We start from the raw sequence: 19,131 nt of genomic DNA on the forward strand, positions 1-19,131 counted from the left end.
CCTTATTTTTGTAATTTCAATGCTTACAATAAATGCTGGGACACAAAGAAAATGTACATTTAATAAATGGTCAGTGGATGGATGATTTTTCCACTGTGTCATATTGCTTTTGTATGCAACACTGTCTGGGAACCAACAATTTTTTGTTTACCTATGTAGATATATATATAATATATATAATAATAATAATAATAATATATAATAGATATATGAAAAGGAGAGATAAATTGAAGCAAACGATTCTAAAAAGCAGATTAAAAACTCTGTATCATTTAAAAATGCATTATAACTTCCTGATTGTGCTTCTGTTAGACTAACAATGAAATTGTTTCACATCCCCAATCCCACACTGGTTGGAGAGGGAGTATAGCTACAGGGAATTAAAGGAAAACTGGTTTAAACTTTCATGATAAATATTTACAAGTAAACAGCTTAGAACTAACTGTACCTGTGTATTCTTGGTTCACCATGAGATCCTTTTAAACAAATACCTACCATTCCCTCAAAACAGAATAATTACGATAAGGCCGTGTGAGCACTCAGCCTACAAGATATAAATTAACTGTCCTGGTACCAGTTGTAATAAGCTCAAGGCCAAACCTGTGCAAGGCTTCCTATGGTGCCAGACTCCAGCGTTCTGCACGCTGATATTAGAGCTGAGGGAGGCACATGCTGCTCCACAAAGGTTCGACTCCTCAGAGTGGATCTTAAAGGTGAGGCAGGCGGCTCAGGAGAAAGCCGATTTAATTTGTTTAACATCATAAAAAGGGACATTTCCACATGGGCAGCAAGGACATGAATATCATGTGTGTATGGCAGAATTATAAACGCATTTTTGGCGAAATTCAATAAAGCTGATTCTACTGCATAAGGTCAGCAATTTACTATAAAAAATGATATGATTGCAATTTTTAATATAACCCATGTATTTGCGGCAAGATGCTCTGGAAGATTGTGCAATGTAACCATTCGACCTCTCCGCCGGTGCAGAGACAGCCCTGTTTACCCTTTCTTGTCCTGATAAAAGCCTCAGTACAGAACAACAAAGTCAACGGCACTCACTAGCAGAGCCGTCCTCCCCAGGTCTGAGCCTTCCTCTTCTTGAACACTACCACAGACTCTCTGGGTTCAACCCTTGTGGAAGACAGCAAGACAATCTCCAGAACTAAAGAGGACGAAAATTAAATTCATCTTCTATTCCTGATAATAGAAATGTATATGAAATGGCATGGATAAAATAAATAATCTCATTTCTAATAATACGATTCTTCAGGGAGAGCTCCCTGGTCCACGTGAGCGGACGATGCACTGAAACTCAATGATTCAGTGAAGACAGAGGCACGTTTCTCAAATGTGGTGGACTCCTGTTAGTCTCCACACTCACATGCACATTTTTTGGAAGAAATAACCCAGGTTACCATGAAGATGAAATGAGCAAATGCATGTGAGAATGCTCTTAAATTATAAAGTAGAACACACAGGCTGGGGGTGATCGCATGGTCTGTATCTGTCGTCTCAGGCTTGCTCATAAATCACAGTCCCTGCGTTTCTAGGCAGTTGCCGCAGTCTCATCACCAAGTTCTCTGAGGGCATGGACCACTGTGCCCCAACTGCACTTAGCATGGTGCTCAGCAGACACGAGACTAGGAATGCATGGTGAGCAGAGCTGAGCTTGGTGACTGGTGATCTGAAAGATTCCAGATTAGGGGATATGGAACTCCAAAAGAACCTTTTTTTTTTTTCCCCCAACAGCATCTCCAGATGGAAGCTGGAAAGAGCTCACTCTTCTCACTCACAGCTACAGTCTGATCAGTTTCCAGGTCAAGTCAATCTCCTTTCCTACCTTGGAGTCTGTGAGCTGGCTGTCCTTCTGCTCTCGCTCTTCACATTCTAGTTCCAGTGATCCTCCCAAAGCAAGCCTTCCCCTGCCCTGTCAAAACTCTTTTAATCACAGCACCTTGCTTACTTTTAAGAGTTTTCGCACGTTTCAGATTTCTGGAGAAGTCTGTCTCTATCCCAGATTGCTGTTTTATTTACCAGTATATATTCAGTCCCCAGGACCAGCACAGTAAGAGAAATATGCACTCAATAAATACTTGGATGAACAAATGAATGATAAAAATATTTCAAAGTCAGGTATTAAGGGCTTCCAGAGAATAATTTTCTGTTATTTCTATTTTGGTACTTAGTCTCCTCTTTGTAGGACTGCATAAAGGAGAGCCATTTGATTGAAAAAAAAAAAAAAGTAAGTAAATACCAGAAATGGACTCAAAAGACAGGTCATCATGAAGCTCCGTATTTATTCTCTTCCAATTACATTCTGTACAAATTAGCTCCGTTTGTAAAGTTAAACTGATTTTTTAAACTGCCTCTTCTTCAAACTCAACCTGTGTTCTTTTGGCCAAGACCCCAAATTTTGCAATTAGAATAATTTAATTGACAATTCTGTTTGTGACTCAGAAAGCAGGAGAGGGTATGGCTTTGTTCTTCAGCTTCACAGGTTCACCACTGTCGGTGGTAAAATATTTTTCTTGTTGGTTAACAGTATAGATAAAGCTTGAAGCCAAAAATGGAGTGGAAGAGAGCCCCATTCCTATGCACTGTAGGTTTCATTGAAAAGATGACATTTCTGTGGTTGTGATATTTAATTTATCACAGAGGGGCATGATTTTTTTCCCCTGAAATGCCATGATAAGGTAAACTTCAACTTTATGAATGAAAGCTTTTGCAATCATGTAACAAACTGAAAATCTACACAAAACTTAAAGACCACCCTATCACTAAAGACAATCTACTCAACAATCTAATTACAGAAAGATTACTTTAAAGGGCTGTAAAACTAAAAAGAATAATTAACAGTAAGAGACTAGTGCATTCCCAAGTCGTCTTCTGTCTGATGAAAGGGGTGAGATCTGAGAAGAATAGCTCCTATCAGAATGTTTTAGAAACCAAACATAGGTCTGTTTAAAGTGGAAGGGAAAAATCAGTACAGTCATTCAGTTCTTAGCACAAGTTAAATATAAGCTGGCGTGTGTGTATGTGTGTGAGTGTGTGCACATGCACGTATGTGAAAGAGTACACCCCATCATTCTGTTCATTGAGGACCTTTAGTGAGTTACTCTACTCCAAAGATGGAGAAAACATAAAGCTGCTGACTAACCAACTCAGCAAACCTACAATGAAAAGTACATTTAACACCATGCTAACTTATGTTCCACAAACCAGACACTGTAATACACACACACACACACATATACACACAGAGCAGCAGCAGATAAATTTATTTTTAGAAGGCAGAGACTCAAAAATGTTAATTTAACAATGGATTAGTTAATGAATGAATACTATCCAAAGTTAATTAAGAATCTTTCTAATTATAGTCCAATCAACATAAAATATTTTTCAAGAGACAGCCTTAAGTTCTACCTTATGTTAAATTTCAGAAGTCTCCACTTCCAACATTTTCCAACAGACCCACAGATCCCGCAGTTCCTCTGGTGAAAATTCCCTCACCTACCCTTAGTAGACAAACGTCCTTTAAAATCATCTCAGAAAAGCTAGCGATGTGATACAGAACACATCAGCATTTATCTCTGGGACAAACTGGAGATATATCACTACTGCTTTTCTTAACAACTAAAGGCCCAGGTTTTCTCAAAAACAGTTAACTAAAAACGTATCCTGCCCTCAAACACACACACAGTCTGCTCTGTGTTGAATGAAATACTTCAGATTTACAAATAAACCACCGCCACCTGCTTCCAGACTGGAAAGGCAAACTCTCTTTTGCCTGACTCTTTTTTATTAGCATGGTTTGAAACAAACTGAATGTTTCCCTCATTTTGTAGGCTGTTATGGAAATGGCTTGAAAAATATCAAGTTATTAAACCTTCAGTAAGAAAGAGGCAAACCACTTTCTTACCCAAGAAGGGAATGGCAAACCACTTCAGCATTCTTGCCTTGAGAAACCCATGAACTGTATGAAAAAGCAAAAAGATATGGTCACAAAGAGTCAGACATGACTGAGTGACTGAGTAACAACAAAGAGAGAGGCTTGTGACGTCAGTGTGTTTGTACCTGATTGGGGGCAACTATGTTGCTGCATTTGTGAATCTCCTTTCTTCTATGGACTCCTCTTATAGCACTCAGCATCCAGCCCTTCTTTCTAGTGGGCCTTCTGGTGTCAGAGAGGCTGGCACACCCACAGCAACACTTACCTCGGTGGCTAGAGCTGCAGCTGGGGATTAGGTGCACTCACAGGTGATTTAAAAAGCGGAAATGAGGTCAAAGACCTGTATCCGCTACTTCTGAGTGCTGCAAAAATCAGCAGATCATCAAGTGAACACTAGAAACACCATGGTTTCCTACTACAGTCCAATCTCTAGCCTCCAGCTTCATTTGCGAGGGTCAAGTTCCTATTCCAATGTCCCGTCACTCACTGTTTTTGTGGATGTAGGGACACCCTGCAGTGGCGGCAGCCCCGATGTCCTAATCTCTGAACACAGCTAAAAGGGTGTGCTCCTTTTTAAAAAAAAAAAAAGTATCTATTTGGCTGCATCGAGTCTTAGTTTTGGCACATGGGATCTTTCGTTGCATTGCTCAGGCTTCTTCGGTTTCGGCTTGCAGGCTTAGTGTCCCAGCGGCATATGGGATCTTAGTTCCCTAACCATGAATCAAACTCCCCTGCACTGGAAGGTGCATTCTTAACCACTGGAACAGCAGGTATGACTCAAAAGTCCCAGTGGTAGCCTCCTGGGCCCTTACTTTCCTGGCTGAGCAGAGGGAGCAGCCTTCCCAGAGAGTCCTTCAATGTCCTGGAAGTCATTCCTGGAGGCCTGGCTTTGTGTCCATTCCTTTGGCCCTTTCAACAAATGAGGAAATGCCCAACTTCTTACATTAAATCACTCTCTGACCAGAATTCCGAAAGGTTCCTGTTACCTGATTTTTCTGATACCAACAAGTTTATCTTTTTAACATAGAAAGTGAAAGTCGCTCAGTCATGTCAGACTCTTGGCGACCCCATGGACTATTCAGTCCGTGGAATTCTCCAGGCCAGAATACTGGAGTGGGTAGCCTTTCCCTTCTCCAAGGGATCTTCCCAACCCAGGGATCGAACCCAGGTCTCCCACATGCCAGTGTAGCCCTTTATTTATTCATAAAATGTTATGTTTTTAATATAACATTACAGCAAAATGATTATAGCCTATTAAGAATATACCTTCTAAGAGGACGTGTACTGCTGATCGATGTCATCATTAATTAAGCCATGATTTTAGTGCCAGGCACTCTGCTAAGCACTTCTCACACTATTTTCATCTCATTCCTACAAGAACCTTTTGCAGTAAACGCTATCATTAACCCCATTTTACAGATAAGGAAACCACAGCAGAGTGAGGTTAAGAATTTTACCCAGGGCTACACAGAAAGTGGTGAAGCTGGGATTGGAACCCAAGCAGTCCAGGCCCTATTGACTCCCCAGCTGAAGTATCTCAAACCTGACAGATTATTTAGTCACTCCAAAAGAATGCTTCCAAAGTCACGTGGTATTGCTACTGGAGACAAGCTACAAATAAAACACCTGCAGGTTCCTTCCCTCCAGGCTCAAAACCCTAATACATTCACCCACCACTGGTGACAACAGAAGATGGTAGAAGCACTTTTGAAAACAGTTTGGAAGTTTCCTAGAGAGTTAAACATGTAACCATCATATGATACATACAGTCTATCCCTCAGTTCTGCCTGAGAGAAAAGGAATTACACGTGTCTACAAAGATTTATACAGAAATGTTAAGAGCAGCTTTAATAGCTAAAACCTGGAAACAATTCCAACGTCCATCAACAGGTGAATGGATAAACAAATTGTGTTATAACCAAAGCAAATGAATACTATTCAGCAAGAAAAAGGGATGAATCACTCATACATGTAACAACATGGGTGAATCTATATTATGCTGAGTAAAAACAGCCAGGTCCAAAACGGGATGCATACTACATGACTCCATTTATATAAAATTCTAGAAAATGCAGACTTCCCTGGTCGTACAGTGGATAAGAATTCTCCTGTCAGCGCAGGGGACACGAGTTCAACCCCTGGTCCAGGAAGATACCACCTGCTGCGGAGCAACTAAGCCCGTGTGCCACAACTACTGAGCCAGGGTGCCTAGAGCCCGTGCTCTGCAACAAGAGAAGCCACTGCAATGAAAAGCCCTCACATCGCAATGAAGGGTAGACCCCGCTTGTCGCAACTGGAGAAAGCCCTCGCACAACAACGAAGACCCAGTGCAGTGTAGCCAAAAATTTTTGTAGAATTCCAGAAAATGCACTAATCTGTAGAGAAAGAAAGCAGATCAGTGCTTACTGGGGAATCAGCACATGCTGGGGCAGGGAGGAAGGAATTACAAAGGAGGACGAGGAAATATCTGGGGGGTGATCGGTGTGTTATCTTTTTTTTGGCTGCATGGGGTCTTAGTTGTGGCACACAGGATCTCTGATCTTTGCTGCAGCATGTGGGTTCCTTGTAGTTGCAGCATGTGGGATCTAGTTTCCTAACCAGGGATTCAACTGGGCCCAGAGTCTTAGCCACTGGACTGCCAGGGCAGTCCCAATGTGTTCATTATTTGATTGCAGCAATGGTTTCACAGGTATACAAACATAGGTCAAATTTTATAGTTGTACAAATTAAGTATGTATATCGTTTACTATACGTCAGTTATATCTCAGTAAAGCTGCTTAACATAGTATAGCAACCCTGAGGGTCAACTTTGGTCCTGTCTCCTTCACCTCACACATCTCATCTACTACTGAGCCTGGCTTACTCCCTTTTTCTACATTGTCTGTAGTTCTGTCCTTCCTTTCCAGAAAATAGATGGTATGGTTCAAAGAACTCTAGGCATAAGACTTGGTTCTAGTTCTATTTCTGCCATTAATCTGTACTACTTAATCTTTCTGAGCCTCAGTTTCCTCACCTGTGAAATGGGAGATTAAATGCATTCATTCATTCATTCAACAAGTATCTATTAACCTGCTTATAACCACATGTAAGATTATAGTGAAGAAGAACCCATCTATGTGCTTTGTAAACCACAAAGTTCTGCACATAAATATGTCATTTCTATTTCCATTTCTACTGCTATTCCTTCCAAGTCCAGATTCTCTGCACCTAACAAAGGACTTGGCAGGACCTTCTCCACAGCTGGTCTATCGACAGGCCAATTCAGTCTACACACCGAGCCTGGAGTAATGTCCTCAAGTACAGTCTCATGGAGTATTTCAGCTGGTTCAAAAGTGCTCTCAACTGTTAAATTTATCACATTGAGCCCTAACACTGGCTCCTCACTCACTGTCCACCTTACCAACCTCATTTCTCTTCTTTTTGAGGACCCAATGGGCCAATCCAGCTAACTGCACATGGGTCTCCATGTGAGCCTCCCTCACCAACAATGCCCTTCCCCGTTCTCTGACCATCTACATCCACTGCCTCCCTCAGTGCCTAGGTCAAAACTTAGTTCTGCTGACCTAAGTAACTTTGAAAAGAATGCTTTTGCTGGATTCTATAAGACTTAAAGACAAAAAGAACTGCATATAAATACTCTTTATACGAACACTAGAGTATTGGTAAAACATTTAGAAGGCAATGGCACCCCACTCCAGTACTCTTGCCTGGAAAATCCCATGGATGGAGGAGCCTGGTAGGCTACAGTCCATGGGGTCGCTAAGAGTCGGACACGACTGAGCGACTTCACTTTGACTTTTCACTTTCATGCAGTGGAGAAGGCAATGGCAACCCACTCCAGTGTTCTTGCCTGGAGAATCTCAGGGACAGAGGAGCCTGGTGAGCTTCTGTCTATGGGGTCACACAGAGTCGGACATGACTCGACGCGACTTAGCAGCAGCAGCAGCAGCAATTCTGAAGCCATTTTCCATGTATGCTGCTGCTCCTAAGTCACTTCAGTTGTGTCCAACTCTGTGCGACCCCACGGACGGCAGCCCACCAGGCTCCCCCATCCCTGGGATGAACCCCCAGGCAAGAACACTGGAATGGGTTGCCATTTCCTTCTCCAATTTCCACGTATGCAGGGCTGAACAAATAAATAAACTGAGGACTTATGAAGAACAGACCTCCTTTTGAAACTTTCCCAGGTAAATGTCTTCTAACTATCACCCAATCACTTAACCTATTGTTCACTGGCCTGTGACCGAGGCTGCTATGTAGCTGCTGAGAATGTCAGGAGGAGAAGACTCGGGCACCCTCCTTGAGGTGCTTACAGCCCTACCGAGCCTTCTACTCCATGTCTCCCTCGTCAGGGTCTGCTCACTTCTGCGGTACTGCTATGTTTCACGGATAGACGTTGGTATAGTTGATAAGCACTCGGAAGCCATTCCCACCTTCTAATGAGCTTCTCGTCCATAAAACAAGTATTTCATTTTTCTTTCATGAAGCCCTAATGTAATAATACTCTGCACACACCAGGCCCTGAATACAGGCTGATTACCTAAGCTACAGCCCAGGACCCACATCACATCCCACAATAACAAAAAAAAAAAGCTAAGCAATACAGTGGACTCTTGAACAACACAGGTCTGAAGTGTGCAAGTCTACTTACATGTTTATTTTTCTCAATAAATACTACAGTACTACATGACCCGAGGTGGGCTGGATCCATGGATGTCGAACCCTGATACAGAGCGTAGACTATGGGACTTGAGCCCCCATGGATGTTGTTAGTCCCTATTGTTGACTGGGCCCTGGAACCAATCCCTGCTTGGATACTGAGGGATGACAGGCAGCCCCCCATATCCACAGTCTCCACATCTACAGGTTCAACCAACCATGGATCAAAAGTATTCGAGGAAAAAACTCCAGAAAACTCCAAAGTGCCAAACTTGAATTTGCTGAACACAGGCAACTATTTACACATCATTTACATTGTACTGGGTATTATAAGTAAATTGAGAGATGATTTAAATGGGAGGATACGTAGGATATATGCAAATATGATATCCTTTGGCGGAGGTTCTGGAATCAATCCCCAGGAAATACTGACGGACTGTACTTCATTTGAAAATAGATACTCACTTTCAAGTTTCTGAAGCTTTCCATTTATTTGAATGTTTATTTTGAATCAAAAATTCAATTTATGAGCCCACATCCCTTCAAAAAATGAGATTAAAAAAAAAGATTCTTTTAGAAAGAAAAGTATTTTTCATGTAACCATTGACCAGAATGTCCCCAGAATACAAATCTGTGCCCAGTGTTCATAATAATTTGTTTGTGTTTTTTCTCTTATTAATTTCTTTCTACCTATGGTCTGCTGCTGCTGCTGCTGCTAAGTCGCTTCAGTCATGTCCAACTCTGTACGACCCCACAGACGGCAGCCCACCAGGCCCCGCCGTCCCTGGGATTCTCCAGGCAAGAACACTGGAGTGGGTTGCCATTTCCTCCTCCAATGCATGAAAGTGAAAAGTGAAAGTGAAGTCGCTCAGTCGTGTCCGACTCTTAGCGACCCCATGGACTACAGCCTACCAGGCTCCTCTGTCCATGGGATTTTCCAGGCAAGAGTACTGGAGTGGGGTGCCATTGCCTTCTCCCTACCTATGGTCATGTTTATATTAAAAAACAGTTCTCTTTTTTTGGGGGGTGGGGTGACATGGTCTCCTGAAATCTTAAGAAAAATATACCATAGCCTAGGTACCATACAGAAAATGTTTAGCAGTGTCCAACAATATACAGGCAGGAATATTCCCTGATGCATTGTCTGAAACAAGAGACAGGAATCAGCCTAAATGTCCCCTAATTTGGGACTGACTCAAAAAAATGATGATAAGAGGAATACAATGGAGTACTATGCAGCCACTGAAAAGAATGAGGCAAACCTGTGTGTTAAAGCAGAATGCAAGCCAAGGTACAACGGCAAGCATAAGGTAAAGTGTGAAACATGCTACCACTGTATTTAAAAGGTGTTTATGTTATTAAACATTCATGTGCTTTTGTATGGATAGAACTTTGGAATGATACAGGAAGTTCCCTACATACAAACCTTTGTGAACTTTCAAAGACACAAACCTGTGTGCCAGCTCCTGGATGCCATGCTGCTCTGTACGACTGTACTTTTCAGTGTGCTGCACTGTAAAGATTAAAAATGCTTGCTTTTTCTTGTGCTTGTTTTTCATGTACATATTATTTGTGTGAAACGTATTATAAACCTATTAAAGTATGATATAATACAGCTGATTGTGTTAGTTGGGCATCTAGGCGAACTTTGTTGGACTTAAGAACAACCTGGACTCAGGAAAGTGCCCTCGGAACGGAACTTACTCACATGTAGGGGACCGACTGCACACAGAAAGAGGATGGGTGCGGGGGCGGGAGCAAGAGACGGCAGGACGACCTATTCTTCACTAGCTATCCTTCACTGTTTGAATTCTTAAAACCATGCACATATCTTGCTTTAAAAAACTTTTTCTTTTATCTTTAAAAATAAAAACAGTACTGTATGTACATGGCGGTGTCACGTTGCTTTTCCTCACAGTGTTGCTGCAGGCACCCAAGTCAAGAAAGAAGGAGTCATTCTTCATTTTCAGAGAATTCTCAAAACCACTCACTAAATCTAAAAGAGCTGTCTCCCCTCCCCTTCAAGCTCCTCTGTGCAGCCGTCCTCTGGCTGCAGGGAGAGGAGTAGAAACGCACTTGACTCAGCTGTCTGGGGAGAGCAAGTGCTACCGGCTCCCCCTCTGAACGAGGAGGCCACAGTGATCAGCCAGCCAAGCTGCTGCAGCTCTCATCCTGAATGCTGAAAAAAATCTGCGGAGTTCCAGACAAGTGTGGATAACAAGGGGAGCAGGAAAATGGATGGGGGGAACACCAGTCAGGATGATGGATAAGCTGGTCCTGAACAGCGGGTGATGGGCATGCAGATGCAGGACTGGCAGGGAAGGAAGACTTCCGCTCACAACAGATGGATGGCGATGCTCAATCATTCCCGGGACGCAGGCGGCCGCCACACGCAGCCCGGCCTACTCTGGCTCTGGCAGTTTCTCGCTCACCCGCAGGGCAGCACGGGCTCCCCCAGAGGCTCTTTGCACTGGACCCCCATCGGGTTAGGGCAGGGCAGGGCCGGGCCGGGGCAATGAGATCAGGCAGTGCTTGAATAAGATGCTGCTCGAGGGCAAGCTGAACCAACTCGCGGGGACTGACTGCTAATGGACTTCTTCCCTTGGCTTCCCCAAAACACCCTTTTTGGTCTCTCTCAGTAGCCCTCACTCCGGGTGACCTGTTTGCCCAGGCTTTGAGGGGCAGGCTAGGATGTGGGATTCCAGTGTTAAAGCTGGGACAGTCCTGGGCAAACCAGAACCCGTGGTCATCCTACTTACGGGCCACTGTCCTCCCTTTTTTCTCTCCCCCTTCATTGTCAGTGAGAATCTAGATGGACCCAAGCTCTAAGCTCCCAACTGAGCAGAACCCCATGCAGAGGTCCCTGTGTCCTTCAGTCACCCATGACTAGCAGAGAGCTAGGACTCAGTAAGAAGACTCATCCAACCGCAGTCTTCTCTCAGAACGGGACCGTCTGTGATAGGCAAGGTTCAATTATTCCAGCAAGTGCAGAAATGCGTCTACATCTTGATGCTGCAATCCCTGTCTGTTTAGCAAAGAATCAGAAGGGCTGGATGGCCCCTCACAGAGCTGATAACTGTTCTTTCCAGCTCAGCCGCAGGAGTTTCTGAGGACGAGGAGACAGGCCCTGATCAAGCATGGGGTGGAAGCTGGCAAGCTCTTCATCCCTACCCCCTCCACGCTATCCGCTGGACCCAAGCTCTAGAAAAAAAAACTGTGTTATAAAAATACTCTGGCTTTACTAAGACACATTAAAGAATTAATTATAAAGTAAAGCCGAAGGAGAAAATTAATTTTAGAAACACATGAGGTTACAATTTTTTTTTTCCTGGAGATGGGGGAGGAAACAGTTATTTTCGTTTTCATCCTGGGGGCACAAGCTGGGAGCTGTCCAGTCGATAACCTGGCCATCAGAACAAGGTTTGTAATTAAAAGGTCAGTGACCTGGAAAGCCAGGGCCCCACTCCCAGAGCTACTCAGTAATGACGGAGCTATTAAATTAAGACTGTTATGAAATCAATGCTAAAAAAGCTTTCATGGTAACGAGATTCCATTCAAGGACATGCAAACTACCTCATGAAATGGACGTAAATGATAAAAAAGAAAAGTCATAAAAGAGAGTTAAATTGAAATCTGTGTAAGAATTCACTCCCCCTTAAAATATTCCAGTGAGAGAAGCCCTTCACCTCTACCCCACTACCAAGGTTGAGACCAGCAGGTTTCTTCCTCAAGTTCATTTCCAGCAAGGAGGCAGTTTTGCTACTGGGGGTTCCGCTTCCAGGAACAGAAGAGATAAGATCTTGTTTCACCTTTTAGAATGAGGAAGCACGGTAATAGTGTGTTTTATCTGATTCGTTCTCCTTCACCTTCCCCCCAGCCCTCTTATATTTATTAGATGAAGGAGAATATAGTCCTTGATTTATACACTTGAGAAGGACAACGGTAAGCCAAAGGGTCAGTCAGCACCACCCAGGTCTCACCATGCAAAATCACATGGGAAAGCAGATGACACTCATCTCTTTTCTAGAACTCTGTCTTGCAACAGATATATGAGAGAAAGCTAACAGAGAAGTCTACCTCCCCCCATCTCATCTACCCCTTTACCCGCCACGAACAGGCTCCTCTCTCTTACCCAACTTATACTCAGCTTGCCAAACGTGTTTGGAAGCAGACCCTCCTACATTTTGTAGTTGGACAGGGTGTCAGATCAACATAAGCTTATTGATGACAGCATCCAAGCCCCTAACTTTCTGGACTGATCCAACTGCTGTTTTTAAGTTACTCTAACCTCCTGGACTGTAGCCTGCTTAAAGCCCCAGATACGATGCCTGCCTGGCAAGAACTGCTTCTATATATAGACCCGTTCCTTCTATGAGGGCTTAAACCCCACACACAGTCCAATCATCTTCATGTGTGGCTGACTCCGCAATTGATGTCATCTGCAGAATCAAGTGGTTGGACGGAAAACAAAAACATTTATTCTAATACTCTGAAGGTGAACAGCTGCTTTTCTCTTGCATCCAAAGAAATTCCCGATAAAAGAAAGAAATGTTGTAAATTACACAAACTGGCAGCACAAGCTTCAAAGAAAATGATAAATGATTCTAATAACTTCATGTTTCTCATTAATGACTCCATGTTCAGACTCTGAAGCATCCAAAAGAGATCTCAAAGAAACAAAAAACAAACAAACAAACAAACAAAACCACAAAAGACTCTTGCAAACCCTATGCCATCAGCTCCCCCGGCCTCCCCAGCCCTGAAATCAGAGGGCATAGGTTAACCTGTCAGTTACAGAGGTGGGACCAGGGCCCTACTCAGGGCTGCAGCTTCACAATAAAACAAACTCAGCTGATGTTTTTAAAGTAACCCTCATTTTCCACTGAAGTGACATGCACTACAGGGACCTCGATTTCTATATTAAATATTAAATAATATTAAAAGAAAAACAAAATTGGATTTGCCTTTTCGGGAAAGAGATGTTTATTAAAAAAATAGAAAGTCAAGATTATAATTCAAGACAGGGCTCCACTGCAATTCCCTGAAGTGACATTTGCTAGGAAAGCCAAGACTACAGTAGCTGTGAGCTCCCCAAACCCAGTGCTCCAACCCTGCACTGCAGCGAGTCCTGTGGGAGACAGGACTGGAGGAAGCCAGGACCTTGGTCCCTCCCCTCCAGACGCACTCCCGGCCCCCAAAGACCACAGAGCCAACTCCCTTTCCTTCTCAACTACTGTTAGGGACAGGGCACACGCTCACTCCTTTATAAGATCCCCTCCTCCCTCACCCCATCGGAAATGGTACCAAGCTCTGTGAACGTGATCTGTGTACACCTGACCCTGAGAACGGGAAATGTGAAAAGTGAAGTTTAAATCCACAGAGGGCTCTTCTTCCCCAGATGCCCATCAAACCTTGGAATTCTCTGCCCAGAAAAGGTCCTGCCAGAACTTACTCTATTGGGATTCAACTTGGAAATAGGTAATTACTGACTGAAGCAGCGTTTTAGACGATAATGGAGGTGGGTGATTAAGTCCTCGGACTCCAGTTTAAGTGCGGGGTAAACTCTCTTTGGAAGAAAGGTAGGATGCCTCTCTGGTTTCCTGCGGCCTAACATTCTAAAAACTCTAAACCACAGTCAGGATCGAGAAGGAATTCCGCCCACAACAAATACTCATCTCCTCCAGGTCTTCGCTCACATGTCACCCTCCCCGAGGGACACCTGCTAATCACCCCGTTGAGAAGCACAATCCATTCCCACACGGCACCAGCTCCTTCCAGCCCACCACCCAGGCACTCCTCTCCATGGAACTTGCCATCTGATAAACCACGTTTTGTCTCTTCTTTTGCTGTCTGCCTTCCTCTGGTAGAACTCAAGCTCTGAGAGGGCAGGGGTTTTGTCTGTTCTGTTCTCAGCACAGGGCAAACAGTCTGAGCTAAATTAATTAAATGATGGTCGTTGGTTTTTAAAGGAGCAACAAATGATAGTTGTACAGGACAGTTTTCTACAGTAATTATTAGCCGACCAAGTCAAAAGAAGTATTATTTGGCCCAGACTTTCTCTCTCTCTCTCTCTTTTCTCTCCCTCTCCCAGTCAGGGATTTATTAAAATTAAACAGATTAGATGGAGCTCCTGATACTCAAACTGCTCAGCAAAGCCTGCAGTGGGGAAGTGCCGAGCAAACACCAGAGACATTTGTCTCTAAATTGCTCTAAATACCTTCTGCAAATGAAATTCTAGCCCAGCTGCGTTTGAGAGAAAATGAGGAATAACTGGTCATTGTCAGTGGAGGAGAAGATCAGGCAGTTATAATATTGCACAATATACTGGGCAAAGGATCTCTTGGCAACTATGGATTTTGTCTCAGGTTACCCCGGGTAATCAGCACAGCTTTTAGGCTCAGCTTTCCCCAGCTTCAATGCTTTGATGAGAGAGCTGAAACCCCTGAGCTTTTATGATTAATTACTCCCCATAGGTACACATATTTCAAGGAAAAACTCTTTTACAGCATGATGGCTGTGGAGTGGAAGGGCCAACCAGTGCACTCCAAATTTTAATAATCTCCTACTGTTGGGGGTGGGGGGAACCAGGATGCCGCCAGGAAGTGCCCCTCATCAACTCAATCACAGACAGGGATCAGCCCTGAGGCTGCCTCTAGGCTGATCCCGCCCTAACCCTGCAAGCGCAGCCCTGGGACCTGGTTTTACATGGTCCGAAGCATCACTTCAGTGGGATACCATGGAGCAGACCTAGGAAACACCACCAAGCCACGCCCTCTTCCGTTTCAGCCACTGATTTAAGCTAAAAACCCAGAATTTTGAGACCAACATTCCAGTTCCTTAAAGAGTCTTGTTTGGGCTGAGAAGGGGCAGGGAGAGCAGAGATAACTCACTTCCCCTCACACATAATGTTTAAGGGCCTTTAAACAACTTTCTAGCTTTCCAGAAAATTAGACATGCAAAGAATGAAAAGAATGCAAAGTATCTAATTTCTTTGTTTGATAGGGTTTTTTTTTTTAATATATATTTCACAAAAAAGAAACATATCTTAAATTTCAATAAAACCAAAAGAGATTCTGTCTGCTTCAGACAATATTGAATTTGTCAAGATCCATTTAATCCCTGCTTACAGAAATACCATAAAACTAGTAATTTACCACTTCAATCTGTAAATCAGACTGACCCCAGACTTGACCTTAACCTGACCTTGTTTAGTCATCTCATTTCCTTCGTCCTTCATTCATCTCTTTCTTTCTCATTCTTTACTGAGGCAGCTGACTTCATAACCTAAGGCCAGTCTTTCTGCAGCCATGGCCATGATCAGAAGAACAGAACACAGGGCAGAAGTCCTCCCCAGTCTTCTCCCTGGGCCTCTTCTGCTGCTGAACACAGCTGATGCCAGGCTGCCCTGGGCCAACTCGTTGGCCTTACATCTAGCGCTCAATTACCTGAATCCTCACATCTCTGCTCTACTGTAAGAAAAGAAGCATCATTCCCACTGGGGGCCTCCCTCACCCCCACTCCCACACCAGTGGGGCAGTTACAGGAGACCTTCAGCAGTACAGCAGCTGCTGTCCGCCCGTCCCAGCCCCTCTCTGTAGGCCACTGGGCACAGCCACGGGGAACCTGTACCTTTCTTCTTAAGGAACGCTCTCCTGGTTGCAAGTGGGCTCTGGCGGACCCGAGAATTCTGTAGAAACTTCACTGCTGTGGCAATCTGGTAGGGGAGATAAAACAAAGAAAAGGAGGAAACGTCAACAGTCTACATTTCAAAATTAAGAATCCTACACGTTTACCCCAGGTCCATAGAAATAAGCGCAATACTGGGGTCAAATTAACCGGTTATTTCTCACATGTAAAATCTGCTTAAATAAAAGACTCGGTTGGTTCCCTACCATCACTGGCTTCCTATATCTGGTTCTATCAAATCTAATCCCCTCAGCCCAGCTTTTAAGACCCCCAATAATCATTTCCTGGTCTCCCTGTTCGAGCTGATTCTTCACACTCCTCAGCAGAGAGCCCTCTCTGGCCACACTTACCCATGTCACTCCATTTGTGTCCATGCTACGCCCTTTTTTCTAGGCCTTCCCTTCCAGCCTCTACCAGTGTAAACACTGCACATGCAGCAGCAGCCCAGGCTTGCTATAGGCTGTTCTAACTCTTCGAAGTCTTCCCTGAATAAGCAAGCCATCTCTGATCTCCTCATTCTCCTCAAATCTTTGGTGCAGCTGGTGAGTGCCATATAGCTGAAGACACAAGTCTACTGTCTTCTAATGTTCAGGCTGCCTCCCCAGCCACACTGTTAGCATCTGAAGGGAAGAGACCAGGCTGCCACTACAGAACCAGGCAAAGCAGTGAGCATCCACTGGCTGGGAAGACTTACATAAGTCACAGCCACTCACACTTGTCTGTCTTATGCAATGGAGCCAAATTCTAAAGAGCCTTCAAAGCACAAAGTTTAGGGTTTCATGGCTAAAAGCTGACAGACTAAAAGATTATCTACTTACCTCTGGAAATAATATTATTTAAAGAAATCTACACATCTACAAATGAGCCAAACAGAGGGTGGAAGGAAAACTATGGATGGTATTAACCTTCAAATTACTTAGTGAACACAAAGCGTGTGCCTGCACACCACCTGTCTGCTCTCCACCCCTGACACTAGTCTGATGGGTGGGAAATGCCAACCTGCCCCCATAGGAAAGGGGCCACTGTAAATGACTGGCATTATTGATCTCATCAGAACCAAAAGAATCACTTAGTTTCCAGGTACAGGTAAAGTCAACAGACCCTGAAGTTTGCACATAAGTTGTTGAAAGAAAAAATTTCTAAGGGGCCAAATGTAAGCAAGTTTTCTAAGATTTTTCAAACTAAGGCAGCAATTGAACAGAGATTCAAACAGAAAGTACTGTGACTACAAATGGAATACAAGCTACAAATATCTTCTTCGTATTTTATATGAACTTCATCATGGGACCAGATACACCTCTTTGGTAACAAAAGATATGAGGATAAATCAGAAAGGAAAAAAAAAAATTCAGGGCAAACCCCTGATGTATTTCCCCTGTGATCCCTCCACAGGAGGCTTGCATCAGACACTCTCCCCCAAGGACGAAGTCAGGTATCCCCAACTCCCAAATTTGGACCTGTCAGCGATAAGACACAGGAGCATTCCTTAAGGATAATTAGAATCTGTCCAACACTGTGAACACTTTAACTACCATCATGAACTGCAGTGATAACCAATCGGTCCTGGATGAAAGAGAAATCGATGCTTAGGATTCTAGAACCCCAAAACTACATACTCACTCCCGAGCCGCTCAGGTTGCATCCAAATAGAGAAAAATCTGACAAACATCATCAAAATGGCTGCATTCTTATGAAGAGATGGGACAGGGGAAGAAAGAAGAGAGAAAAGGGAAACAGAATGGAGTGAAGGAGGGAGATGATGAGGAGGAGGGGGTGATGGATGAGCAGAGGAGATGGAACAGAAAAGAAGGCAAAAAGAAAAGGAAAGCAGCTAAGAGCCAGGAGGAAGTGGTGAAGGAGAAAAACAGGAAGAGAGGCTGGCCTTGGACTAGGTGGACAGTTGCACCATCCCAGGTCCCATGGGCTCAAGGCCCATCTGCCCAGATCAGGTGTCTTAGGGTTAATTGCTCTTCACCTGGAGAAAAAACACGCCTTCAACATACAAGACAAGAACACCATTTGTATATGTTGTAGGCTCCACACACCCTGGGATGGATCCCAGGTGTCAGAGGAACTGTGGGCAGGCAGGTCTTAAGCCAGAGATGCCAATGGCACAGCTCCTGACGTTCACTGGTAGAAGCATAAACCTTTCCTTCATCCTTCCAAAATTTTCCATGACAGAGAAAGATAACAGAATCCCACCACTAAAACGCACAGGTTTCACCTTGCTTTTTTAATACAGTCCTTGGTATATGCATTTCTGGTCAGAGAGCAAAGTTCTGATGGGTTTAATGGTGCACTCAATGCAGTGCTTGGCGCATTCCATCAATTTTTTTTTTTAAAAATTGCATCTCTTATTTCTTTAAATACATTAATCAGCCTGGTGTAGGCAAAACGGATCCATCGGACAATGCAATAAACATGAATTATCATCTATCCAACACGCATAATGGCTTAAAAATACATAATAGCAGGTGTAGTTTAAATGATTAGTTATTACACCTGTGGTGGGTCTGATTCAATTGGGGAAAATCATCTTTAATAGGTTAAAAGGTTTAGATCACCATGCTTTCCTTAAAGTGGCTGCAGAGAGGGAATGATGGAGTGCTCTGTCATTAGTAATTCATTTAAGAAAAACGTGGGGGATACAGCAAAGAACAGCATAAACGGGAGAATCCAATTTAAACATCAGGTAAAGTAGAAAACACCTTTTAAAAAAGCAAGATAAATGAATTTGGAAGGGAGGTGAAATTGACGTATTTATTTTAACGGGAATTTGACAAAGTCCCGGCACACTTCAAACTTGCAAAAAATATGAACAATTTCTTTTAAAG

General features: G+C 43.6%; 1 protein-coding gene across 6 annotated transcripts in view; it reads right to left on the reverse strand.

The window, feature by feature from the left end:
- The window catches only part of PEX14 (peroxisomal biogenesis factor 14), a 147,840-nt gene that overhangs the window by 80,671 nt on the left and 48,038 nt on the right, over window positions 1–19,131 (reverse strand). For all 6 annotated transcript variants that reach the window (XR_008714948.1, XM_055582348.1, XM_055582346.1 and 3 more), the window contains one exon: window positions 16,241–16,325. Coding sequence is in view for 5 of the 6 variants with exons in the window: in XM_055582348.1 (XP_055438323.1) it covers window positions 16,241–16,325 (85 nt within the window). In the remaining variant the exon portion in view is untranslated. The remainder of the gene's footprint in view (window positions 1–16,240; window positions 16,326–19,131) is intronic.

This window comes from Bubalus kerabau, chromosome 5 (assembly GCF_029407905.1).
Source record: "Bubalus kerabau isolate K-KA32 ecotype Philippines breed swamp buffalo chromosome 5, PCC_UOA_SB_1v2, whole genome shotgun sequence".
NCBI classification, from domain to species: Eukaryota; Metazoa; Chordata; class Mammalia; order Artiodactyla; family Bovidae; genus Bubalus; species Bubalus kerabau.